General features: G+C 42.3%; 1 protein-coding gene across 2 annotated transcripts in view; it reads left to right on the forward strand.

Moving 5' to 3' along the window:
• Window positions 1-27281, forward strand: part of MMS22L (MMS22 like, DNA repair protein) — a 105062-nt gene that overhangs the window by 54304 nt on the left and 23477 nt on the right. For both annotated transcript variants that reach the window (XM_030198403.1, XM_030198405.1), the window contains exons 14-17: window positions 644-1153; window positions 15732-15919; window positions 17389-17539; window positions 22331-22473. In XM_030198403.1, the coding sequence (XP_030054263.1) occupies window positions 644-1153; window positions 15732-15919; window positions 17389-17539; window positions 22331-22473 (992 nt within the window). The remainder of the gene's footprint in view (window positions 1-643; window positions 1154-15731; window positions 15920-17388; window positions 17540-22330; window positions 22474-27281) is intronic.

Consider the following 27281-nt stretch of genomic DNA (forward strand, 5'->3'; position numbering starts at 1 on the left):
TAGAGATTCCCATCTGTGAGAATACGGAGGCCTGCTTGTCCTCGGAGAAAGCAAAGTTACTCACCTGTAGCAGGTGTTGTCCGAGGACAGTAGGCCAAGTATACTCAGATACCCTCCCATCTCCTTTTTAGAGTTGTATTTTTTAGCAGATATACAAGATTGAGGGACCTACGCTCGTATACGTAACGGGACACCTAGAAAATTCTACTGTAAGCTAGTCCGCATCCACACTGGGCTCCTTCTGATGATGTCACCCATCTGTGAGAATACTTGACTTGCTATCTTCCAAGAACACCTGGTACAGGTAACTTCTGTGTGCGCTAAATGCCATGCAGCCCATTGTATTCATATGAGCTGCATGACATTTAGCATGCGTTAAATCCATTAGTGCACCTTAGTAAAAGGATCCTTAAAGCAGCAATCACAACTCTGCTCTTTTGTTATGTGAATCTTCCAATATTTTGATACATGGATTATTATCACTAGATTTATCATTTTAATAGCTTTTTTTTCAGTTACCTAGGCTTGCATTTTCAAACTGCTGTTAGTTGTATAAAGGTTTCTTCTCTGTTCCGCAAACATTTTGGGGTTTCATTTATCTAGAATTAATTATCATTGCTTTTTTTTTTCTGCCCCTCATTAGAATTTATTCCAAATTTCATCAGAGAAGAATGCAGGAGCTCAGTGTGGTGGGCCTACAGAATTTCTTCAGTCTTTTTCTCATGCTGGCTTCTCTGACAGAGCCCGAGGACATCACAAGTCGGGTACTGGATCTGTTGGACTTTCTTTCCCCAGCTTCCATCAGCACTGCCCAGAGAGCACTTATCTGGCAAGGCTACTTTGCTTTCCTGTTGACATATGTTGAGAAGAACATGGATATCAGTGTGCTAGCTGAGAAACTGTCTCATGGATTCAGAGAAACAGCAAAGGAGTTCTTGGTGATGAAACATGACTATACTCAAAAGCAGGCTCTCTGGACATTACTTTCCACTTACATTGATGGGGCTCAGGAAGTGTTTGAGACCAGCTGTTACTTGCATCTGTCAGAGGAAAAGTTGCTCAACGATGGGTTTAGTATGCTGCTGCCCGCTTGTCAGCATTCGGAGCTTGGCACAGTACTACATTTTCTACAGACTGCTCTGGCCAGGCTAAGGTAAGAAGAAAGCAAGTGTAAGAGGGGATCTAGCAGTTCCCCAACTGTTGAACAATCTTTGTTGTAGGTGCAGAGGCGTAGGAAGGGGGAGGGGCGGTCCGCCCCGGGTGCTCGCGCTCGGGGGGTGCCGGCCCCGCTGGTTCCCTGCTCCCTCTGCCCCGGAACAGGTTACTTCCTGTTCCGGGGCAGAGAGAGCAGAGAACCAGCGGGGTCGACGGTAAGAATGCGGTCCGGGGGTTGGGGGGGGGGTTCGCTCCGGAGGGTGGGTGCGCCGCGGGGGGGGGGGGGGGGTCGCGCAGCGGCAACCCGCCCCGGGTGTCATTAGCCGTCGCTATGGCACTGTGTAGGTGACAGAGATTATACGGAGCTCAGTTCCAATAAAATACCTAGAAAGTGCAGCAGAACTCATGTACTGTAAGTAAAGTAAGGTTACAGATTTTTGCATGTTGAAACCTTTTATTTCACAACATACAGAGGGGTATAAGACCAAAAATAATGAATATTCTTATCTAAGAATGTAAGTCTCAAGCAGTCATTACTTAAAGAATGTGTCAGCATTTCCTTGAAATCCTTTATATATGCATTTAGATTTAATTAAATTGTTGCATCTCCTGCCGTTGAACGGCTTAGAATTTAAGATGTGCTTCAGACAGTGGAGGGCAAAGTGATTGCCTATGACCTCAAGGAGTATCAATGGGAGAAGCAGGATTTGAGCTCTGGCTTCTCTGTTTCTGTTAACAGAAACTTTGTATGCGGTTAAAACAGTAAAAAGACACACACATAGTTTGAAAATTGGATGGGGACTTCCAGAGACATAAGTTATCATCCCATCCTCATAGCGTAATTCATTTATAAGGGAGAAGGTATTCCAGTTTCTGTACCACAGAAAATTACATACAGTGAAACAAATCAGCTTGAAAATTCCTTTTTTTAAACTGCCTCTCCCTATACTCTACTCTCCCAATCTCTTATACTGCCCCTCACCTCAAAACTAGCTTCCTACAATTGCCCCACCACCCTATATACTGCCCCATGTCTGAAAACTACCCTCCTGCAACTGTCCCACTCCCAAAAACTACCTACTGCAACTTGCCCCCCCCCCCCCCCCCACCAAAAAAAAAAAAAGATTTGCCCCAGATCCAAAAAAGCCTCTTCACGATGCTACCCCCATAAATTAGCCACTGCAACTGGCCCAATACCCTTACAAACTTCCTCAGTCCCAGGGTCAGATTAAGCTATAAGCAAACTAGGCACATGCCGCAGACCTAAAAGGTTCAGGGGGTGCTGTGCAATGTTTTTTAATCTTTTTTCCATCATGCAGCCTGAAGTAAACTGAGGGCTGTATGCCCTGATGACCACAGGTGTGAAGAAATAATAGCCAGAGCAGCAGCTACCTGGTTTTCCCTGCTCCCAATACCAGCACCTCCAGGCATAACTACATCTTGCAGGACAGAGTATGCGCACACTTGATGATGTCACTTTGTAGCAAGGCCAAGTTCCAGCTCTGCGGTGTGACCTTATCGACATTTGTATAACTTGCCCTGCACAAGGTGGCTGCATTGAGAGATGCTGATATTTTTGTCGAATCGGATGCATGCAGAATTGAGGACAGGCCAACACAATTTAGGCCGAGGGATATTACTCCATCTATTTCATAGTTCAAAAGAAGGAAGGCTGCTCTTGGCTTATTCTGGACCTGTAGAGCGTGAATTGTGGGTTCTCCAAATCCTTCATTTCAGGATTGAGATGTTGTGTTCTCTTTTCAGCTGTGCATTTGGTTGAGTTCTCACAGCTCTGGACCGAAAGTAGGTGTACTTGCACATACGATTTAGAAATCTCATCAGCAATATTTAAGGTTTGCCGTTTTAGGTCATTATCAGTGTTTGGTACTTCCTTTTGGCCTGGCCATGATGCCATGTGCCTTCTCCAAGGTTATGGTGCTAGAGAATCAACTACGCTCACTAGGTTGGGTCTTCATTCTCAAGAAGAGCAAGTTGCAACCCTTTCAGTGCATAGAGCATCTGGGGGCTCAGTTTGATATGCGCTTGGGCAAGGTTTTCCTTCCCAAGCAGAGAAGACAAACTCCAGGCTCAAATTCAGGTTGTATTAGCAAAGAAAAGTCCTCAAACCTCGGATTCTGTGCAGGCGCTAGGATCAATGGCAGCTGCTCTCAATCTCTTGCAGTAGGCCCATGCTTACTTTCATCCCCTATAGTCAGGGCCGGTCTTAGCAATTGCAGTGCCCAGTGCAGATCAGTTAGGTGTGGCCCCCACCTAGCCCTGCCCTTTGTTGACATGATTTGTTAAATTTTTTTATTTCAAATAAAGACAAATCAAGCAAAACTTGTTCACTAATTCAAATAAGCACAATGCTATCATAGGAAATCTCTGGGTCTGAAAAGCAAAACTATGTGCATGTAAGGACTGGATAAAAGAATTCAAACAAATGCCCTTAATATGTAATACTTGGTAGCAATAATGAAACAATGATTGAATATTCACATAGCAAGCAGCCTGACCCAACAGATTTATTTTCCACTGAACATAATTAACATTGTATGAACTTGGCGGCTAATAGTGTGCTGAACTGGACAATGTTGGCACATTTAGACTGACTCTGGACAGTTCTGCAGGAAAGAGACCCTTCCCTCATTATTCAATACCTTCTCTGTGAAATAGTAGTAATAAAAAAAAAAGGGCAAGTGCATTTTTATAATATACCACTACATTCCACAAAGCAAAAGGAGCAAGTTCACACATGCCATCTTTTTCTTTTGATGTAGGCACAGGAAAAAAAGATGTTAAATGCTCCCAGGTCTCGATCTAATTAATGATTTTTTAAAAATTGTAGCTATAAATAGTAAGTCTGGTTGTTAAGCACCTGATAATCGATCTAAGATGGCGGCGTAACAGGACGCACGAAGTAGCAGCTCTGGCCCCGAATCGGGAAAATATTATTTTATAACAGAATGCCTCATACCAAAAGAGAAGGGGCGACGCGGATAGTCCCCCCACCTACCTCGTCTCCCTCGAAGCCTCAGACGGCGCTCGAGCGCTATTTTCTGCCAGTCTCCCATATAGTAGGAGATACGGATCCTATAGCGGGGCCTTCTGGGGAAGCGGAGACACTGCTAGGAGAAGAAATATCTCTGTCACCAACAATTGTGAAGCCTCCATGTCCGGCGTCTACAGCGGAGCCCGAGGAACAGGGATGCCCTACCGGAAGTGTTGCGGGCGAAACTGTTAGTGAGGGGCGGGAAACGCTGGAACAGACACCGAGAACAGAAGGAAGAACAGCAGGGTCATCGAAGGAGGTAAATCTGGCAATGATATGGACTGTTTTGAATAAAATGGACGCTACACTACAACGAACTTCAGGAGAAGTGAGTACTTTTGAAAAAAAATTCCAAGAACTGAATTTAAAAGTTGACCAGCTAAAAACGGACATTGCTGAAAAGGTAATAGACTTCCAGAATAAAGTAGACTCTTTTCAAGAATTCAAAGTTGGTGTGGTCAAAGATAATACAGAAATACGAAGAAAATTGGAGCAAATTGAGAATTTTAATAGAAGATTAAACTTACGATTACTAAATTTCCCCAAACTCTCTGGGATTAATCCTCATGACTTGTTTAAAAGATATTTAAATGAAGTCTTAAAAATTCCCCAGGAAGCGATGCCGCCAGTTAACAAGATTTATTATATTCCAAATCCCAAGGGAGAGAAAGGGAAAAGACAAGATGGACTACAACCAAACTTAGACCTAGAGAACATCTCAGCAATATTAGAGAGCTCAGTGGATGAAAATACAGAGAGGTCAACTTTGATAGTTTCCTTCATTTTTGAACAGGATTTGAATAATATCATGAGACTTTATTTAAAAAAATTTACAAACTTGTTTTGGTGGAGTTAAAGTACAAATCTTCCCTGACGTTACAAAATCTACCCAACAGAGAAGGAAAGCTTTTTTAGCATTGAAAGCAAGAACTCTGGAGATAGGCGGGATGTTTTTCCTCGCCTATCCGTGTAAATGTTTGGTTAGGTTGGGTCAGGTTAAATACACTTTTTATTCACCAGACAGTCTAAAATCATTCCTGGATGCTAAGCAATTGAAATAATTAAATAAGGGAGGATTTACGCCACCTAATTTCTTTGTTTATTGTATATTGGAACTTCCCTAACTCTGATCGCCCCATGAATCGTAAATGAGGTCTAAGGAAGTATAAAGAATGTGTTGTTAAGAAATGGAATGTATCTTATTATTTGCCTTATGGCTTGTTGATATGAAGAATTATTAATTATTAAGTAATTTACTATGGCTGTATTTCAAACAAGTGAATTCTTGTTAAAAGTGAAAACGAATAAATATATTAAGAATAAAGCACCTGATAATCATAATGTCTGTTTTGTTGGCCCTTTATATGGTGAAAACATCAGAATAGAGTGAGCCCCTATAACCAGCCCCTCCAAATAATTCAATGATTAAGATTTAGAACTAATTAGATGAAACCAGTACTTCCTCTGTGTACATCCGTATGCTACACAAGCTGGCATCTTTGAAAATATAAGTGAGGTCCTATGAAAATGCTGCCAACGATAAAGAATGACAACATGGATAGAACTGATCATAGGTTTGCTTGCTTTGTTTGGGTAAGGGAATGGAGGGGTGTGCGGTGAGGAGGGAAAGGGAGACCAACCTTATGGGCTTCAGTGGCCGTCTCAATCTAACTGCCTTCAGCTCTCTCCTACCTGCTCCCTTAGTTCCGGCTCGCGGCACCGCTGCGTTCTTCAATTTTCCGGGCCACCGGCAGCGTCAGTGAGGTAAACACACTGCCTTCGGCACCTCCGGACGCTCTCCCTCTGTTGCAGCGTCCCGCCTATTATGGACAGGAAATTTCAATAGAGAGAAAGCTTCCGGGCCGCCGAAGGCAGTGTGCTTATCTCAGACTCTGCTGGCAGCAGGAGAGAACTGACCAAGGTGGTTAGATTGAGAACAGGAGACAGCAATGACGGCTAAAGCAGGAAGTGGGAAGGAGATGCCAAGGCTGCTGCGGGGCTACTGGGAGCGCAAGGCCCTGTGCGACCGCCCCGTCATCCCTGCCGTAGACCGGCCCTGCCTGCAGTTATCCTTTCTCTCGCATTGGTCTGCTCAATCATGAAAACAGATCTTTGAGGGGGGGGGGCTTCTCCTGAGAAGAATCACTGGTAGATGTCACAAGGCTATAGTTAGGGATGCTCCTTAGAGACCTCAAAAGATGTGTTAAGAGTCAATGCATTCTTTTTGGGTATTCTGGCCCATTTTGTCTGAGGGCCTTGAAAATCAGACACAGTTTTGAATTCAGCCCTGTAGGGTTCTGGTAGCTAGTGCAGTTTTTGCAGGAAGGGTGAGATGTGATCACACCACTTGCAACCTTCCATCAATTGTGCTGCAGCATTCTGAATTAGTTGGAACTAGTGTAAATTCTTTGTGATCTGACCAATATACAGGACATTACAATAAGCCAGTGGTCAGACTCATCTTTTTGATATATGGAGAGAGATTTTGTGGTTTCCAGAGGTGATAGAAACGTTTTTTAAAGGTTGACTGAATTTACTGGCTGAAAGTAAATGATGAATCTAGCAGTGCCCCAAGATTCCTGAACTGTAATTTTTGTCTCTCCGCATCCTCCACAAAGCCAGTTCCCCACTGGTGAACAGCAACTCTGTACTGTGCTGCTTCAAGCAACAGCACTCTTAGTTTTACAGTTTTGGTCCTCCAAATAGTGTGTGTGTGGGGGGGGGGGGGGGAGGGGGGAGGCTGGGATCTCCCATGTGATACCTTGGCAATATTAAGATTTGAAGTATTATAGTTTACAAAGGATTTTTTAAAATGTGGTGGAAGCATCACTGAAATGCTGCATTATGTCCTCATTCCCCTCTTCTCCCCTTATTTCTGATTACCATCATCTCTGCCAGGAGAATTGGCAAAATCCAGGCCCTCATACGCTATTCTTACACACAGGTTATGCTTTACACCCATCCATAATTTCTTCCCAAAGGTGATATCTGACTTCCATCTCTGTTAGTCCATAGAGCTACCAGTCTTTAAGCAAATGAGCACAAGATGATGTGTCTTGTTTTTAAAGCATTGCATTTGAACAGTACTGAATACTTATTTAAGAAGCTAATCAGGTACTCTTCTTCATGTGAACTAAGGTCTTCTGAGAAAGGCTTTCTTAAATTTCCCAGTTTGGACTTTGTTAGACTAACTTTGACTCAACAGTGGGCCTTTTCTTACAGTGGACCAGCTTTATGGAAACCATGGTTGCATTGTTTTTCCGACTGTTCTTCATATCATGGCTTCGTAAAGTACTGAAGTCTCTTATTTCAGCAACATAGTTGATTTTATAATTGCATGATGTATTTTTAATCTCTCAGTGTTGAAACTTTTGTAGGATTTACTGTTGTGTAATGTGTATTTTTTGGTTGTAAACCGTGCAGACACATTAGTATTGAGTGATATATCAAGCTGATCAATCCAATTCATGAAATGCACCCAATTGTTCATCTCTTTTGGCGTAATCAGTGCTTTATGTTGTGCACCAATTCTATCTGCAATTGGATATCAGATTGCATTGCTTTCTGCTATCACTGTACTGTTGTGTCTCCCCTGATCAAATTGGGGCTGAGCATCTACAGGCTGCAATAACCTCCATTGCTATCCTTGGTCATCTGTTCATGCCTTGACCAATCCTCAAGGATGGATGATGTTTTTGGACAGACCATTCTCCCTGGAATTTGTTGCCAGAAAAGGTTCATCTGGAGGTAAACTATTTTTCCTTTAGAAGGAAAGTCAGGATCTGGCTGTTCCCCTAAGCTAGTGAATGGTTGGCATCTGGCTGTTTGGATTTGATGATTGCGGGATGGTATAAAGATTAGGGAGTATGGATAGCAGTGATAAGATCAGAATGAGGGAGAGGGTTGAAATATACATGCTTTCTCACAATTAAAATGCTTCTTTGTTGTCTATATTTGGGAGGGTTTTTTTAAGTATTTCATTTTATATGTATTTAAATTGCATTTGTTTTTATTTTAAACCACTTTGGACAGTTGTAGCAATTGGGAAGGCAGTCCATAAGTGGTAGTAAAGCAGTTGCAGAGACCTCTGATTTATTTGTGGAAAGGGGAGCAATAATCTGTCTCTACAAGTTAAACAGAGAAACTGTTGAACACATAAAGACCATATAGTCCTATCCAGTCTACCCATCCATACCAACTACTAATATCTACTACCCTACCCTCTCACTTAGAGATCCTCTATGCTTGTCCTATACTTCCTTGAATTCAAAAACACTTCTCTAGGAGGCTATTCCATGCATCTGCCACCATTTATGTAAAGAGGTATTTCCTTAGATTACTCCTGAGTCTGTCCTCTTTCATATTCATCCTATGCTCCCCTCATTCCATAGCTTCATTTTAAGAGGCCTGCCTCCTGTGAATTTATGCCACAGAGATATTTAAATCTCTCATATCTATCCTCTCCTGCCTTTCTCCCAAAGCATACAAATTGAGATCTTTGTCCCCATATGCTTTATGACAGAGACCATTTTAGTAGCTGTTCTTGTTTATATCTTTTTTGAAAGTGTGGTCTCCACTGTAAATGAGGTCATACCTGGAGATTTGAGGCATTATCACCTCCTTTATCCTGCTGGCCATTCCTCTCCCTATATACCCAAGTATACCTGTTTGTCTACCTTAATGTCACAGATATGATCACCTCCAAGTCCCCCTCTTCTTTCGTGCACAGTACTTTATCCTCTGCACTGTACCATTTCCTTTGTTTCTTGCAGCCCAAATGCATGTTTTTTTTTTTTTTTTTTTTTTTTGGGGGGGGGGGGTTGTTTTGTTTTGTTTTTTAGCATTAAATCTTAGCAGCCAAATTCTAGACTATTCTTCAAGCTTTGCTAGGTCCCACCTCATCTTGTCTGCAATATCCAGGGTGTCTACAGTATTGCAAATTTTGGTGATATCTACAAAAAGGCAAACCTTGCCAAACAGCTCTTCTGTAATATTGCTCACAAAAATGTTAATTTAAAGGAAAAAAAAAACCCTGTGGCACACCACTGATAATGCCCTCAGAGTAAATTCCATTTACCATTACCCTTTGTCACCTTCCACTCAACTGATTTTTAACCCTGTTTGCCACTTTAGGGCCTATACCAAAGTCAATCAGTTTGTCACCTATGCTGAATTGTATCAAAGACTTCGTTGGAATGTACACCACATTAGTGCTTGCCCTTAATCCAACTTTCTGGTCACCAATTCAAAGAAATTAATGAGGTTCATCTAACAAAAAATAGCTCCAATAAGACCATGCTGCCTTGGGTCCTGTAATTCACTGAATTCCAGAAACCACACCCTCCTTTGTTTCCATTAATTTACAGAAATTCCCATCCTTCTTTTTAATTCTGCTTTTGTGGAGAGGACCACATCTGCCCTTCTCTAGTCCTCCAGAACCACTTATGACTCTAAAGCAGCATTGAAAAGGTCAGACAGCGTAACTTCCAGAACTTTAAGATCCTTCGGTACCCTCAGATGTATCCCATCTGGTCCCTTCGCTTTGTCTACGTTTAACTGGTTCCTCAAAAACACAGTCTTCTGAAAATTGTTCAGGTTCTACCTTACTTCTTATTTGTTTTCTATGGTCCTACTCTCAGCCCCTCATCTGTGAACAGAGAATAGAAATAATGAGCAATTCTCTTTATCTTCCTGTTTTCTATGTATTCCTTCCCTTGAAAAGGATGAAAACTAAGATACATTGATTTGGAATATCTGAGAGCTTAAGACACTATATAACAATAGATAATACCATTATACAAATTTGTATTTGGCCTGCTTGTCCTTGGAGAAATAGAGGAAAAAGAAGCCACTTTGTAGCTTTCATAAGCTACAAGAGATCACAGAAAAAGGAAGACAAACAACAATATCTGGAAAAGGTAAGAAAACTGGTAATGTAGGCAGGAAAGCAAAGATGCAGATGGAAGAAAAAACAGCCAGTACAGTTTAGCTTTCATAAGCTACAAGAATTTCCAGTAAGAGGATCTAAGGCCTTGCCCTCACACCAGACAGCAAACCTTCATTTAAAAGAATCTTAGTGGAACTCTTTCTGGAAGCAAGCAAGAACTTGGAGACACCCTCAGGCAGATTCAAGGACATACTGTAGGCTCTCAATATCCAGGCTGTAAGGGCCAGGGACTGGAGGTCGGGGTGTTAAGAGGGTTGGAAAACATTCCAAACTCCACAGTTCTTCAGAGGACAACTCCAGATCTGCCTCAGCCAACAGGGGGCAATTAGGATCACAGTTCCTCAATCTTGCATGAGTTTCAGCAGAGCCTTCTTTATGAGAGATATTGGAGGCTATGCATACAGAAGACCTTCTCTCCCCTCCCCCCTCCCCCCCCCCCCCCCCCCCCCCCCCAATGGAGGAGAAAGGCATCCAATGTTAGTCTGCCACATGAGCTGAGCCTGGAGTAGAACTGAGGGACTTTGTTGTTGAGATAAGTGGCAAAAAGATTACTGAGGGAGTGCCCCGCTCTCAGAAGATCTTGTGTGTTACGCCCATGCTGAGAGACCAATCGTAAGTTTGCATCACTCTGCTCAATCTGTTCTCCTTACTGGATAGATTAAGAGCTTGCAGAACCACCCCATGAAGGATGGCCCACTTCCACATTCCTACACTCCTGACACATGGAGTAGGATCCTGTACCCCCCCCCCCTCGTTTGTCCACATAAGACTACCAGCTGGTTGTCGGTTTGAATGAAAACAATTTCGTATTCCAGCCTATCTCTAAAGCCTTTAGAGCATTTCATATAGCTCCAAGCTCCAGAAGGTTGAGGTGGAGGTGTGTCTCCTGAGCCGACCACGTGCCTTTGGGTGTGAAGCCCATGTGACTCCCCATCCAAAGTTGGATGCATCCATTGTCAACACCTTCTGAGGCAGTGGAACTTGAAAAGGTAAACCCTTGGTCAAATTCAGTTGAACTGTCCACCAGAGTAGGGACTGAACCAACTCTAGAAGGATATGGATGACATCCAACAGGTTCTCTAAGATCTGGGACTACTGAAAAGCTAGAGTCCACTGAGCGCCTCTCAAATAGTGGCAAGCCATGGGAGTGCATATGCTGTGGAGGTCACTAGCTGTGACCTGCTTGCTGTTGTGGATTTGCAATGCGATTGCCATGAAAGTATCTGCTCTTGCCTGGGACAGAAAGCCCAAATTTGTTTCGTATCGAGCAAGTCTCTTATGTATTCCAATCTTCATATTGGAAGGTGTGGGACTTGGAATAGCTGATGATAAACCCAAGTAGCTCCAGTACTTGAACTGTTCTTTGCAGGGATTCTTACCCCCCCCCCCCCCCCCCCCCACCCCTTCTGCAATGTGCATTTGGCTAGCCAATCACTCAGATAGGGAAACATGTAAACTCCCCAGCCTGTATGGCGATGCTGCAACCACCGAAAGACACCTGGTGAAGACTCTGGCAGAACGCAATACTGGAAGTGATGTTTCCCTACTCGAAACCTGAGGTACCTTCCTATGGCTTGGAACTATTGAGCTGTGGATATAAGCCCCTTCAAATCTCGAGAGCATAACCAATCTTTTTCTTGAAATCAGAGAAAGAGGGTCAAAGAAAGAGTCAGTCAAAGGTTTGATCCCTACTTTAACTGGGGAACCAGCTGGGGCTTCTGAGGGCATGACTGATGTGGTCAGGAACACTGGGGCTGGAAGAGGTGTGTAGAATGGGAAGGCAGCAAAAACCTACTTCTTTGAGAGTAACAGGGACGTTGCTTAGGCCCATCAGAGAACCTTCTCGCAGAGGAAGATGGAGCTGGAGATTGCTGAAACAGGGACTGAATGGAGTCAGTATGCTTCTTAATGATGTCAGCTACCTCCTCCACCCTGTCCCCAAAAAGGTTGTTACCTCGACAAGGGATATCCACTAACCTTTCTTGACAGCTGCTTCTATGTCAGAGGCGCACAGCCATGAGAGTCTACACATCCCCACAGCCATGGCAGAGAGTCTCAGGACGCAATGTTAAAAGGATGCTAGGCTGCATAGAGAGGGATATAACCAACAAAAGAAAGGAGGTATTGATGCACTTCTGCAAGTCATTGGTGAGACCCCACTTGGAGTATTGTGTTCAGTTTTGGAGGCCATATCTTGCTAAATTTAAAAAGACTGGAAGCAGTGCAAAGAAAAGCTACAAAAATGGTATGGAATTTGCATCTCAAACCATATGAGGAGAGACTTGCCGACCTAAACATGTATACCCTGGGGGAAAGGAGAAACAAGGGTGATGATACAGACATTCAAATATTTGAATGGTATTAATTTACAAACAAGCCTTTTCCAGAAACAGGAAGATGGTAGAACTAGAGGACATGGATTGAGGTTGAAGGGAGGCCAACTCAAGAATAATGTCAGGTAGTATTTTTTTCACTGAGAGTGTGGTGGATATTTGGAATGGCCTCCTGCGTCAGGTGGTGGAGATGAAAACTGTAACTGAATTTAAAAAATGCCAGGAATAAACACATAGGAATCGTGTTTAGGGCATCAATCCACTGGTAATTGGGAAGCAAAGCCAGTGGGCAGACGGCCATGGTCTGTGCCCTGATTGTGGCTGGATAGATTTGGGTGGGCTGGAATAGAGTTTTTCAGCGCCTTCAGTGACAACTTCAGAACTTTTTTAGAACAAGGACGAGTGATGGGCAGACTTCTATAGTCTATGCCCTGAAAATGGCATGGACAAATCAAGATTAGGTATACGTATGTTGTATCACCTCATACTTATGTAATGAGTTCATCATCTTCGGCAGACTGGATGGACTGTACTGGTCTTTATCTGCCGTCATCTACTATGTTACTGTGGATTCAGCCAAAGAAAGTCTTGCCTCGCCAATTTGCTTCATTTCTTTGAAGGCATGAATAAACATGTGGATAAAGGTGAGACGATTGATGTAGTGTATCTAGATTTTCAGAAAGTGTTTAACAAGGTCCCTCATTGAGAGACTCCTTAGAAAATTAGAGAGTCATGGAATAGGGGACAATGTTCTGTTGTGGATTAGTAATTGGTTGATGGATGGAAAACAGAGGGTAGGGTTAATTGGCCAATTCTCTTAGTGGAGAAGGGTGATTAGTGGTGTGCCCCAGGGATCTGTACTGGGATCAGTGCTATTTAACATTTATTAATGATCTGGAAATGGGAAAGACAAGTGAAGTGATTAAATTTGCAGACAACACAAAACTATTCAAATTTGTTGGAATGCATGCGGATTGTGAAAAATTGCAGGAAAATCTTAGGAAATTGGAAGACAGGGCAGCCAAATTGCAGATGAGATTTTATATGGACAAGTGCAAAGTGATGCACATTGGGAAGAATAATCTAAATCATAGTTATTTGATGCTAGTTTCCACCCTAGCAGTCAGCACTCAAGAAAAAAGATCTAGATGTCTCAAGTCTTCTGCCCAGTGTGTGGCAGCGGCCAAAGAAGCAAACACAATGCTAGGAATTATTAAGAAAGGGATAGATAATAAGGCAAAAAATATTATAATGCCTGTGTATCGCGCTGTGGTGCGACCACACCTTGAGTATTGTGTGCAGTTCTGGTTGTTGTATCTTTAAAAAGATATAACAGAATTAGAGAAGATTCAAAAAAGAGCGACTAAAATGATAAAGGGAATGGAGTTCCTCACATATGAGGAAAGGCTTAAGAGGGTAGGACTTTTCATCTTGGAAAGAGACAGCTGAGGGGAGATATAATAGAGGTCTACAAAATACTTGGTGGTGTAGAACAGGTAAATATAAATTGATTTTTTTTTTTTACTCTTTCAAAAAGCACAAAGACTAGAGGACACTCCAGGAAGTTACATGGTACTACTTTTAAAACAGGAGGAAATATTTTTTCACTCAAAGAATTGTTAGGCTTTGGAACTCGTTGCCAGAGGATGTGGTATCAGTGGTTAGTGTATCTGGGTTTAAGAAAGGTTTGGACAAGTTCCTGGAGGAAAAGTCCATAGTCTGCTCATTATTAGATAGATATGAAGAAAGCCACTGCTTGTCCCTAGAATCAGTAGCATGAATCTTGTTACTATATGGGGTTGTCAGGTACTTGTGACCTGGGTTGACCACTGTTGGAAGCAGGATACTGGACTAGATGAATCATTGGTCTGACCCAGTATGGCATGTTCTTACACCAGCCCAGCTGAGAGTGACTAACCATATGAAAAATCTAATGTGTCTGAAAGCCAGCTTTGAGGAGTATATTAATGGTTAGTGCAGGGGGCTTTGATCCTGGCGACCTAGGTTCGGTTCCCATCAGTAGCGTACAAAGAGTGGGGTGGTGGGTGATGTTCGCCCCAAGTGCAGGCAGCAAGGGGGTGGCTTTATCGGTCCCCTGCCCCCTCTGACATTACTCCCTGTTCCGGAGCAGGGGACCGGCAGAGCTGACAGCTACGCACGCCTGCTCCATGCACCCCCCTTGTGGGGGAGGTAACGTGGAGGGCTCAGCAGCGACCTGTCCCGGGTGGCAAACAAGCTAGGTACGCCACAGGTTCCCACTGCAGCTCCTTAAGACCTTGATCAAATCCCTTAACTCTCCTTTGCCCCAGGTACAAAAAAACTTAGATTATGAGCCCTCTAGGGACAGAGAAAGTACCTGTATATAATGTGTACAGCACTGCATACGTCTGGAGGCACTATAGAAATGGTTAGTAAGAGAGGCTCCTATAGTTGCAGAATCCATAAAATCATTGAACATTCCTGTCTTCAGTCTTACCCAGCATCTCTAAACAAGGGCCCGAGGTTTCCATATTTTGTTTAATGGTGCCTCTTACCAGTGGGTTACAAGGCTTTCTTTTCTCTGAAGCAATATCCCCAACCTAAGGTCAATGGAGAGAAAATGAGCATCTAAATGTTGCAGATAGAAACCGTCAAGCAGGTTGGGAAACTCCATATTTATTAAAAAAAAATATCTATACAAAGTTTCATGAATTCAAGAATGTTGCTTCCTCTGCTGGAGATAGAGCTATTCTAAACCAGAAGATCAGATTCAGCTATATATCATATCTGAGCCTCTAATCCTGAATATTTGTTCCCTCTCCTGGAAGGGAGGGTATGACCCATTCTCTATTTATTTATTTATTTATTTATTGCATTTGTATCCCACATTTTCCCACCATATGGCAGGTTCAATGTGGCTTACATATTGCTAAAATATAATCCTCTATGATATAGGAAATGGAGAAAAATTGTCTACAAGGCCACCTCTCATAATAGCATATATAAAATCTAGAACCTGCCTGTTTCTCATGTGTTTACATATTTAAAAGCGTAAAATTTTATGGTTAACATAATTAACTTTCATTTCTTGGTGCTTAATGTGTTATCATTGATCTATTAAACAACTGGTGTGTGTGATGTCTGTGTACAAATATTTTGTAGTTGTATAAATAATATCTTTCATTTCTAGCTCTGTAATTAAAGAAAAGCTATACATATATTTTAAATCTTATTTGCTTTAGCATTATTTTTTGTTTCTCCTCAGGGATGTGCACAAAGGTTCCAGCCAGGGGCATCGGTCAGGGACATCAGACCTGCATGTACCACCTCTATATGTGGCTAAAGAGCACCACCAAGCTATTGCCAGTGCGCTCTGGAAAAATTTCTTTCCATACTTGAAGAGTTTGAGGCTGTCTCAGACACCGCCCCCTGAACTTGCAGACGCCACTGCAGGTTCGTACAGACTCACCTGGTCTTCACGCAATCATTATTTTCTTTATGGCAAACTGCCTCCTCCGCGGTCAAGCAGGCATATAATATTCTCACATGTGGGTGACATCATACACGGAGCTTGTCCAAATCTTTTTTGAACTTTGCTGGGTTAGTCTCCTTGATCATGTTCTCTAGCAACAGATTCCACAGCTTTATAAACGTGGGTACAGAAATATGTGACATGCATGTATTTCCTTTAAAGTGTTTGAGGTTAAAACAAAATAAAAACAAACCGTTGGAGAGCATGTACTCCACAGAGTGTACTTTTCCAATCTGTTATTTTTATGATCAACTCTTTACACTCTTTATTGGCATGAACACAATAAAATTCATGATATAGATAAAATGTTTTTGCTGTTATTCTGTTAGGATATACTCCCTTGAACAGTTGAAGGAGTAAGGAAGGGATGTAGGCCAAACCAAATAGACTTATCTCCAGCGATTGATTGTAGATAAATTTAAATTCATTGAGAAACCAGATATTGCAGTCTCTAATATCTGGTTTCTCTGTAAATTTAAATTTACAATCTCTGGAGATGGTCTGTTTGGTTTGGCCTACATCCCTTCCTTACTCCTTCAACTGTTCAAGGGAGTATATCCTAACAGAATAACAGCAAAAACATTTTATCTATATCATTGGTTCAGACTGGGATTGTTAGGATGAAAGGGTGATCAATAAAAAGATTGAAAATCTGAAAAATGTAACCAGGACACTTGCAAATTGTGAACTTCTTCAATGTCTCCCTGACAGCACCATTGCTTTTGTTTAAGAAATAATTGTTTGATGTTCTGGGCTTCCAAGAGGGGCTCTGCCTCCAGTAAGAAAAATGTATTATCTGCCATCTGGGAGGAACTGGGGCATGCAAGAGGCTGCTGAACGACTGATATTGGCCTGCCTTATTCTTTCATAAATGTCAGCAATTACTTACATGGTTGAAAATGTGGATTTTCCTAGACATGTAAAACTGCACAGGACCTTCAAAAGAAATCCATTGCTCCTGGGAGGAGGCTTTGTCTCTTGGTGTGTCATTTCCTTGTAAATATTTGTTAGCAGATGTGAGTTATGTGTATCTTGGCCCCTGCATCTTTATACTTTTCAAGATTTGAAGAAGGTGAGGGATCAGGAAGTGCCTGATCTCACATTTCAATCCTGCCAAGATAATGGCAGGAGCACTTACTTGAAAAAGAATTCATTGCAAAAGTCTGGGCCTCTACTACCGTGAGGGTTCAGCCAGTGACACAGGGCTTGTCCCTTAAGCTGGTCCTGGTAGTAGTTATGTAATAAGTTTATCTTCTCAGGCAGACTAGATGGACCGTACTGGTCTTTATCTGCTGCTACCTACCTACCATGTTATGTTACTATGTTTATAACCAAACAATGCTGTTCCGTTTGCAACATGAATGTATTAATTTACCTTTATTTTGAAAAGGTTTTACTTTGTTGGCTGTGGACATGTTGGGCACAGCTCCATCAGATCTCCAGCCCCATCCAGTCTTGACCATGATGCAGTTGTTTGGATGGGATGATATGGTCTGTACCCAGCTGGTATCAAGATACCTAGGCTATCTCCTTCATAACAGGTAAGCTATTCTGAATCTCATTCTTTACGTTAGTTCATACTTCCATAAAGACTTTTTTTGCCATTCTTCCTAATGGTGGCAGTGGCTGCATTAAGCAGTAATCCTGGGGATTTCACATTTCTCTTCCTTTGTGAGTAATTTTTTAATCTTTTCCTTTTTGCCAGTTATAAACTTGGAGTAATGAAGGCTGACACTTATGCATAGCTCAGTTTTTCCTCTTCCCTACAGCAAGTGGAATGACAGAACCTTTTTATTTTTGTTTTGTTTCTGAATGACCATGACTATCTTAATTGTCGTAGATTAAGTAGGGTCAGTGGATGAGTCTTTCGACACTAAACACCACGAAGCTTGATGAGTTCTCCAGAATCTCGTTTATTGAAGAATACATGGTCTATTCTTCAATAAACGAGATTCTAGAGAACTCATCAAGCTTCATGGTGTTTAATGTTAGAAGACTCATCCACTGACCTTGCTGTTCTGCTGTTTTGTATATTCCGTAAGGTTTGATTGTTCCTTCACTATGGTGGGTTTTTTGCCCTATTTTAATTGTTGGGAATCTGATGTACAGAAACGCGTGCTTACCGCAGCAAAGGAAAAAAAAAGTCATACCATATGCGTGCTGAGGCATCCCATAGTAATTTCAGGATGTGTGCACTCTACCCAGGTGCTAAAAAATAAACTTCATTCTTTTATGGTGGTGTGTGTCTGGGGCGGAAAGTGGGTGCGTATCGGTTAGCGTAGCTACGTTGCTGTGCGCTAACCAATTAGTGCATGATTAGCACGTGAGCCCTTACTGCTTACAAAATAGGGGGCAGTGAGGGCTCACGCGCTAATCTGCTCTAATGGCCACACACTAATGACAAAACTAGCACATGGCCATTAATACCAAAAATAGGACATTTTCACCATTTTATCCTAACGGTAAAAATGGCCTTAGCTAGTAGGAAAGACTTGCATACGGACATGCTAAGGCCACTTTTTACCGCTGTTTGGCGAAAGGGCCCTTTAGTCTTTTCACACGTACATTGTCAGTACTGCACATCCTGGCATACATTTGTGTGCACTAAAGATGTGCATTATTTAGGAGAGGGAAAATTAAGTTTTCGGCCTTTGGGGAAAATGGTGACAAATGTTTTCTGCAGAATTTTTCCACCTTAGAATTTAACTGACAATCTTTTAATAAAATAAGCAAACACCAGCAAAATCTACTTGTGTTGCATTTGATGAACAAAACTGCAAAATGCTGTGTTTTTGTACTCTGCTCCTTTGTTGTGATTGCAATCTTCTTTGAAGCAACTGCCTGAATGGACGTGATAGAAATGTAACAAAATACGTAAACCTTTACCTATTTTTCTAAATTTTGAGCAGAACATTATATACGCTTACGTTTTGAGACTTTTGAGGGTATCTCTCTATATAAAAGGCACCACCAACGTTCTAAATGAAGCCTCCAGCCGGAGGCAGACTGGATGGACCGTGCGGGTCTTTTTCTGCCTTCATCTACTATGTTACTATGTAAGGGTGAAGGGGGAGAGATATCCGGTTTCCCCATGAGTGTCTGCCCCGCCCTCGCTCTCTCTGTAACACAAACGGTGAAGGAAAACACAGCAAAGCACAAAATCAAATCGCTCTCTCTGTAACAGTGAAGGACTCAGAGGGGGGAGGGGAGAGAGGGCAGAAGCCCTCACTATCTCTGTAACACAAACACAGCACAGCAGGAAACTTAACACTGAAGGACTCGACTCCCAGGGGGAGGGGACAGAGAGCAGAGGGGACAGACAGCACAGGGGAAGGGAGAGAGGGCAGGGACACACACACTCCCACATGCACACAGAAGAAAACCTTGCTAGCCCCCGTTTCATTTGCATCAGAAACGGGGCTTTACTAGTTTTTTATAAAGCTTTTCTTTTCCATAGGTAAACCTGTTTCTTCCTATAGAAAATGACTTTTATCAAAATTATCCCATGATATACGTGTGTAATAGTATGTGTGGTGAAAAGAAGGCATGTACTTTTACACAACATGCCTATAGGCTTTTTCAGGGACATAATTTGGCTAGTTTGGATGGAGTCAGAGTATGCATGTAGTTTGCAAAATATGTGTATTCACACATACCTCAAAAATACCGCAACAGATATAGTTAAAGGCTAATGTAATTCTTTATGCTTAGCATTTGGGTTATTACCTAAAGCTATTGAGTGTTTTATTATTTTAGTTTATCTTAATGATTAACAAACACCAAATGCTTTTCATTAGACTAAATACATATTTGAATAGCTCGCCTCATCAGGTCAATGCAAATTATTTGTATAGGGCTACCAAGTCTATGCAGTGCTATACAGACACCTGTATTAGACACAGTCCCTGCTTCTTGGAGCTTACATTCTAGTTGACACCCTGACAAGATATACAGATAAAATCAAAAGAGGGTCTCGGGGGGGGGGGGTGAGTTATCAACGCGGGCTACTGTTAACTGGTTATATAACCACAGGATGTGTTATTTTAGCATAGGATCCCATTTTATGCAATGAGACCCTATACTAAAATAACCTGACTTAACAGTAACTTACGTTGATAACTCTCCCTCTAGAGTTAAAATAGAGAAACTGATCTCACACTGCATCTACATTTGAAATTCCAAACAGCCTTTAAACACCTGGAAACCAGAAAGTTAGAATTAATTTACACAAATTGATTATTACTTTAGTATAATTCAAGAAGCTGTCTGAAGATTCGGCTCTTTTAGACAGACTTCATTTCTTATCTAAGTGCTTTGTTGGGGGGTCACATGTCCAGCACACCTTTGAACATGTAGTTTTGGACTACAGGGTGACTTGGTCACTGGTAGGGGTCTAAGGTTCCTGGTCCGCAAAGCATTCCTTGTGGGGAAAAAAAATGTATTCTTCAACAGTGGGTTCATTTGGAAAGTCCCTCCTTTTTGGCAATGGCGCAACCAATTACACTCTCTCTTAATGTGGGAAGCCAAGGAAGTGGATCTTACTCTCAAACGGAAAAGTCGCTTTCTGGCAGTTTGGAACCCTTTTCATTTTCATTTATTCATTTCATTATATACCGTTTCTTATTGCAACTACAAAACAGAACGGTTTACATTTAAAAAATACAACTCATGCATACATACAAACAAACAAGAACGCCAATCATTGATAGAAAAGCACAGCAAACCAAAAATGACAAAGAAGGACATAACTAGTACGATCTACAGATGAAATACAGTTAAACCTAACCATCTACTCCTTCTCTGTTATCATAAGTTCTGTTCAATACAGTTTATAAAGAAAAAAGTTTTCGAAAATGACTATAGGACTTCTCTAATCTAATCTCTTTTGGAAGCCCATTCCAGAGAGAGGGAGACAGAAAGAAAAAAGCAGATCCCCGTGTAGATTCCCATCGAGCCTTAGCGAGCGGAGGAATGACTAACCTATTATCTGTTAATGATCTAAGTGTCCGAATAGCAGTGTAGGGAATCGTCAAATTTGATAAGTAGCTAGGGGTAAGTAAATGGAAAGCCTTATGAGTCAGAGTGAGTACTTTAAATTTGACTCTTCAATCGGAAGCCAATGAAGTTGATATAATAAAGGTGTTATTCTATCATCCCTCCGAGCCCTGCAAATCATGCGAGCTGCTGTGTTTTGTATTCTTTTTAAATTAACTTTAGTAATCCCTGCATAAATAACATTACAATAATCTAGGCGTGAGATGATATACGCATATGTCAATGTTTTAAGAGAGTCCTTATTTATTAAATTTCTGATTGAACGAAGCTTCCTTAAGTGAAAAAAAGACTTTTTCACTACATCAGATATTTGTTCCTCAAAAGTTAGTGCAGAGTCAATAATGACCCCTAGATATCTAAAAGATTTAACTGGGAATGTTTTGTCCAAATAACGTGGGCACTACTGATGGAATCGTTCCATGCCCTACTATCCATGATGTTGTTGTCTTAACCGGATTTAATACTAACTGATGTGTTGCCAAACATTCTGCCAGTTTATCAAGACAAATTTGAATTGGTTTAAGATCTATACTTAATGGCTGGACATATTCAAGCATTATCTCCGAGAATGAGGAGTTTGATTTTGAACAAGTTGCATCTTTTATAGCATACCAGTCCATTCTCTGGTTATCTCTGGGCCTAGTTTCCGTACCCTTGGATTGCAGGGAGATTGGAAGGGGGGGAGGAATATCAGAATTGTATAGCTATACAACACTGGTTGGCTATCGCACTTTAAAATCCATTGTCTAATGATACTCGTTTGGGGCATTCAAAAGTGAAACTCATTTCAGTTAACATATACTGAAATTTTATTTATTTTTATTACATTTGTACCCCGCGCTTTCCCTTGGGGCATTGCACAAAGTACATAACAGCAAAACTGAAATAAAATCTGTCTCCATATCCATGTAATTATATTTTGATTATATGTCTTAAATCCTTGTGATTTATAATGTGAAAAAGGCAGTCTTGCTTGCCACTTTCTTAAATAATGACACCAATTATGTTTTTTGTAATTTATGCGCTTATACAATTAAATCAGTTGGTAGGTTTAGGAAAGCATTTCACTGCTATCTAGTAATGTAGAAAGAAAGTGTCATATTTCACAAGATTCTCTCCAGTAATACAAAAATCCTCGTTCTTACCCCTCATACTGTGCTTCTTCTCAGTTTATAGCTATTTGTTGACAAACATGAAAATGTACATAATCTCAATAAAACTTAAATGTTATTTTGTTTTTTGGTTTTGTTTATTTTTGCAAATCTTATTCTATCCAGTGAATTGTCTGAAACACTTTCTGGACCAGGATATGCGTCCTATCAAGCTTTGTCTGTGCGCTCCTGGTTTCGATGTGTTCTGCAGATATTTGTCGATCGGCCAGCTGAGATCTTTGCAAGGACAGAGTCTGAGAAATCTGTGGGTAAGGGCTTGCATTTTCTGGAAGTTACATGGGGCCCTCCTCTTCTCTTGAAAGAACAGAGAGTGGGGAAGTAGTCTGGAATAAAAACAAAAAAGGTTGATAATCCAACCAGTAAAATTCACTGTCCGGTTAACTTTATCCAGACATTCAGCTTCAGTTCACAAGGCTGACTATCTGGTGTAAGGTTAACCAGACTGAGCTGTCTGCTTAACTTTAGACCTGTTTACTCACTGTGATTTACCTGAACATCTTTGGCCAGTTGTGAATATCAGCAGTGACTGGTCAGAATGATACTGTACTCCTAGTGCTGCCTTTTGGCCAGATATATTTCAACAATAAGGCTTGCTTTGGCTAACTTAGCCAGCAAGACCACTGACCTCCTATTTTTTTTTATATATCCTATTGTTTATAATCTCCCTTCATTTTTGATACCATGCCAACAAGAAACTTTTGCCTGTGGTAGGCACTACCCAGAAAATGTTACAGTGATAGTTAATAGGATTCCTCTCACAAAATTGGGGGAAGAGGGGCCCGGAGGAAGGAGGAACAGTTTTTTAGGATTCCTTGTACAAGATCATAGGACAGTTCATTGTAGGATCTGAGAGAAAGTACACTTACTAGCAGAACAAGAAGGCATATTCTCCTCTCCTAAAAAGGAACCTGTGTTTGGGAACATAAAAATTCTATGGTGAGCCTTGGTAGTAAATTTGAGAGACTGAGATCATACTCCACATACCCTGATTTAAGAGTAAAGGGGCCCTTTAACTAAGCCGTGTAAGCGTCTAAGCTCCCAACACACGCCAGAATGGAGTTACCGCACAGCTACCACATGGCCCTTGCGGTAATTTCATTTTTGGTGTGTGTCTGCTATGCATGCCCGAAAAATATTTTTTTATTTTCTGGTGCGTGTCAGCTTCGCACGCCAAGTGGCATTTGGTTCGTAGGTCATTACCGCCTGGTTACCGTGTGAGACTTTACCGCTAGGTCAATGGCTGGTGCTAAGGTCTTAGATCCAAAATGGATGTGCAGCAATTTTGATTTTGCCGCACGTCCATTTTTGGCAAAAATTTAAAAAAAGGGATTTTTTACAGTCGCACTGAAAAATGGATTGACACACCCAAAACCCGCACCTACTCTACTGCAAGCCATTTTTCAGCGCATCTTAGTAAAAGGACTTTGCTGTCATGGTATGCACAAAAGTAACCCGTTTGGAGATTTTGCTCCTGAGAAAACATTCATAGTTTCTTCTTTCAAGCCACTTGCTGGATCCCTCTTTATTACAGTGTCATGAGACTGAAGTTGGCAAGCTTCTTGTTAATGGATCAGACGCCATCCTCATCCTCCTAGAAGTTCAATTGCCTTTTCAGCCAAGGCATGCCTACCCTCTTGTACTTCAGTTTTTAGAACCCCTGTGCAGTAGGGTTTATGGTGACAGTTCTCAGTGCTTCATGGCATGTTTCAGGGATCACTCTATGAGGACTCTAGCATGTTTCAGGAGAGCAGGCAAGGTAATATAAAGTAGGGGTAATATGCAGAAACAAAGTTTTCATGAAATCTACATAATCCTGAAAAGTCAAGAACTGGAGAGCACTAAAAATCAGAAACATGATGCATTTTCTGCTACCTTTTGGCTTGTTTGATTTTAGTGAAATCTTTTGATGTTAAGATATACAGGTCCTTAGTAAGAAAACATCATTGCAAAGGCTGTCTTTAGAACTGCATTAAGAGGGACATCCTCATAGTTTGGTTACTATAGTGGACATTGCCAGTCAAAGGGCCCGAGTTCCATTCCAAGCTCAGACCTTCACTCTCTGGGTCAGCAGGTCATGGCATACTGTAGTGAGAGGGTTTGCAGCCCTAGGGGGAAAGAATTCTAGCCATTGTAAATGGGCAACACCCAATGGCTTGATATTGGAGCAGCAAGCGTAGGCTTTGCCTCATCTGGATATAGTTGCAAATGAAGGCTTACGGCACCAGGTCTAGATTTTGATTTAATTACTTTTCCAAATTTGAGTCTAGGCAAGTTATGAACTGATACACAATTTGCTTCCAAGTGCACTTATCCTCTGGTACTGCTTAGATCATTTGGGAGGATGAAGTGGCTTGACCAAGTCAATGGAAGAATTACTTTCAATTTTACTGGAAACCCAAATAAATAGGAGGAAATTGCTGAGCCAAAAAATTGTAACCTAGGTCCCATTTTCCTCAATAGTAAAGGTGAATACATGAGAAGTAAAAAAAAAAAGATCGAGTGAGCTTCTGTTAAAAAGCAATACGTTAAATCCAAATACTTGACTACTGCAACCTACTCTTCGCTGGCCTCCCACTTAGCCATCTATCCCCCCTTCAGTCCGTTCAGAACTCGGCTGCACGTCTTATGTTCCGCCTGGACCGATATACTCATATCACCCCTCTCCTCAAGTCACTTCACTGGCTTCCGATCAGGTACCACATACAGTTCAAGCTTCTCCTACTAACCTACAAATGCACTCGATCTGCAGCCCCTCCTTACCTCTCTACCCTCATCTCCCCTTACGTTCCTTACCCGTAACCTCCGCTTTCAAGACAAATCCCTCCTCTCAGTACCCTTCTCCACCACCGCCAATTCCAGGCTCCGCCCTTTCTGCCTCGCCTCACCCCATGCTTGGAATAAACTCCCTGAGCCCATACGCCAGGCCCCCTCCCTGCCCATCTTCAAATCCTTGCTCAAAGCCCACCTCTTCAATGTCGCCTTCGGCACCTAACCACTACACCTCTATTCAGGAAATCTTGACTGCCCCAACTTGACATTTCGTCCTTTAGATTGTAAGCTCCTTCGAGCAGGGACTGTCCTTCTTTGTTAAACTGTACAGCACTGTGTAAGCCCAGTAGCGCTCTAGAAATGTTAAGTAGTAGTAGTAGTGTTAAAAAGCAATATGTTAAATCCAAATACTGAAAAATGGAAGAAAAAATACTGTTTATTAGTTGGATATCCTAGAAGTTTGTCAAGCACGATTGTAATTGCAATATTTTGTTTAGAAGATTCTCCGAGGACAAGCAGGCCCAATGTATTCACACATGTGGGTGATGTCATCCGATAGAGCCTGGTGTGGACATTGCCTAGCGCACACAGCTTTAGGAAAGTTCTGGCAGTGTCCCACCACGCATGCACAGGTGCAAGTACCTCAGTCTCTTCCACGGAGCTGGGAGGAAGTGTTTTTGTGGTCTCCCTTCAGCTTGTATTTCTTTCGAATTTCGAGTGCCTTCTCCCCAGTGGCTTCAAAAGGTGTAATTGTGTGATTTCTGCAATGGACCCGCACAATTGGTGCATTGGGTGCCTAGGGCCTAACCACCAGCCTGATTCCTGTTTTCTGTTTAAACATGCAATTGAGGACACAAAAGGTGTGTCGGGGTCAGCAGGAGAAATATTTTGGCTCCTCGAAGGCCAGTTCATCGACATTGGCACTGAAAGCATCAACCTCAATGGCTGCCCAGACTACCTCTACCACTGGGAGTGCACTGGCATCGAGGTGGTTTTCACCTCCCTCGACATTGGGCAGTGATGGCAGGCCCTGGGACTGGTCAGCATCGGACCCAACACCGAAGACATGAACTGGCTTGATGTTGTCCTCTTTGGCACTGAGGGATCCCAATACTGTGAATCGAGGGAAGCCTAAGAAGCCTCAATATCGATCCTCATCAAAGCACGGTGCTGGGACTTCGAAGTCACTGGTTTCCAAGAAGCGTCAGCATTGGGAAGATCACTCCCCCCTCTTTAGTGGAGGTGCCGGTGCATCAGTCTGTGGGCAATCAGGCTTCCACTTCGGGTACAACACTGACTCCTCTCCAGACTGTCTCTGACCCAGCTCCCCAGCCTTTGACAATTCCTCCTCTCAATGAAAGGCACTGGGCCATGCTCAGGGAACAGCTGGCACAGATATTCCAGCTGCACTCCGCTTGGGCATCAAGGGAGTTTGCACCAGCTGCAGCTCAGCCTCAGCTCCTTCCTGAGGCCCAGGCATGGTTTCTGGAGTGGTCTTTCAATGCCAGTACCTCAGCAGCATTGAAAGACCACTCCAGACATTGCCTTCGACATCAGAAGAGGAAACTTCCCTAGAGTCAGAGGGTAGGGCTGTACCTTGGTGCCCTCTGGGGGGCGTGGATATGGTACTACTGAGCTAAGGCATGCCCAGACTCACTCGGACTATCCTGAGTACCTAGAGGAGTCTGATCTGGACCATTCATGGGAGTCAGATGAAGATCCACATTACATCTTGGAGGAGGAGTCTTATGGTATCCCTTCTGACCTCTCTCCACCACACGAAAGGTGTACATCTCCACTTGGGAGTCTCTTGTTGACTGGTTTTGTGAAGGAAATGGCTTTGGCCATCCAATTTAAGTTGGTAACAAAGGAGGAGCCCAAGACTGAAATGTTCTCAGTCTTGGACTACGAATCTCCTCTCAGGGAGGGAGTCACTGTTTCGTTACACCCTATCCTGAAGGAAGCACTGTTGAAGAACTGGGAATCTCCTTTCTCAGTGCAAGTTGTACCAAAGAAGGTGGATACACAGTATTGTATCGAAAAGACGCCTGGATTCAAGAGGGCACAATTGCCTCACCACTCTCTGGTGGTCGAATCCACTCTCAAGCAGGCCAGAAGCTCCAGTACGCATGCCTCAGCGCCCCCAGGTAAGGAGGCTCAGACTGTGGATTCGTTTGGAAGAAAACTCAGGTCTCAATGTTTATTGACCACATCCAGACCTATCAGCTGTACATGAGCAGGAAGCTGCATCAGAAGGCAGGACTTGGCAGAGGGAAGGCCCCAGTGC

This window comes from Microcaecilia unicolor, chromosome 3, assembly GCF_901765095.1.
Source record: "Microcaecilia unicolor chromosome 3, aMicUni1.1, whole genome shotgun sequence".
NCBI lineage: Eukaryota > Metazoa > Chordata > Amphibia > Gymnophiona > Siphonopidae > Microcaecilia > Microcaecilia unicolor.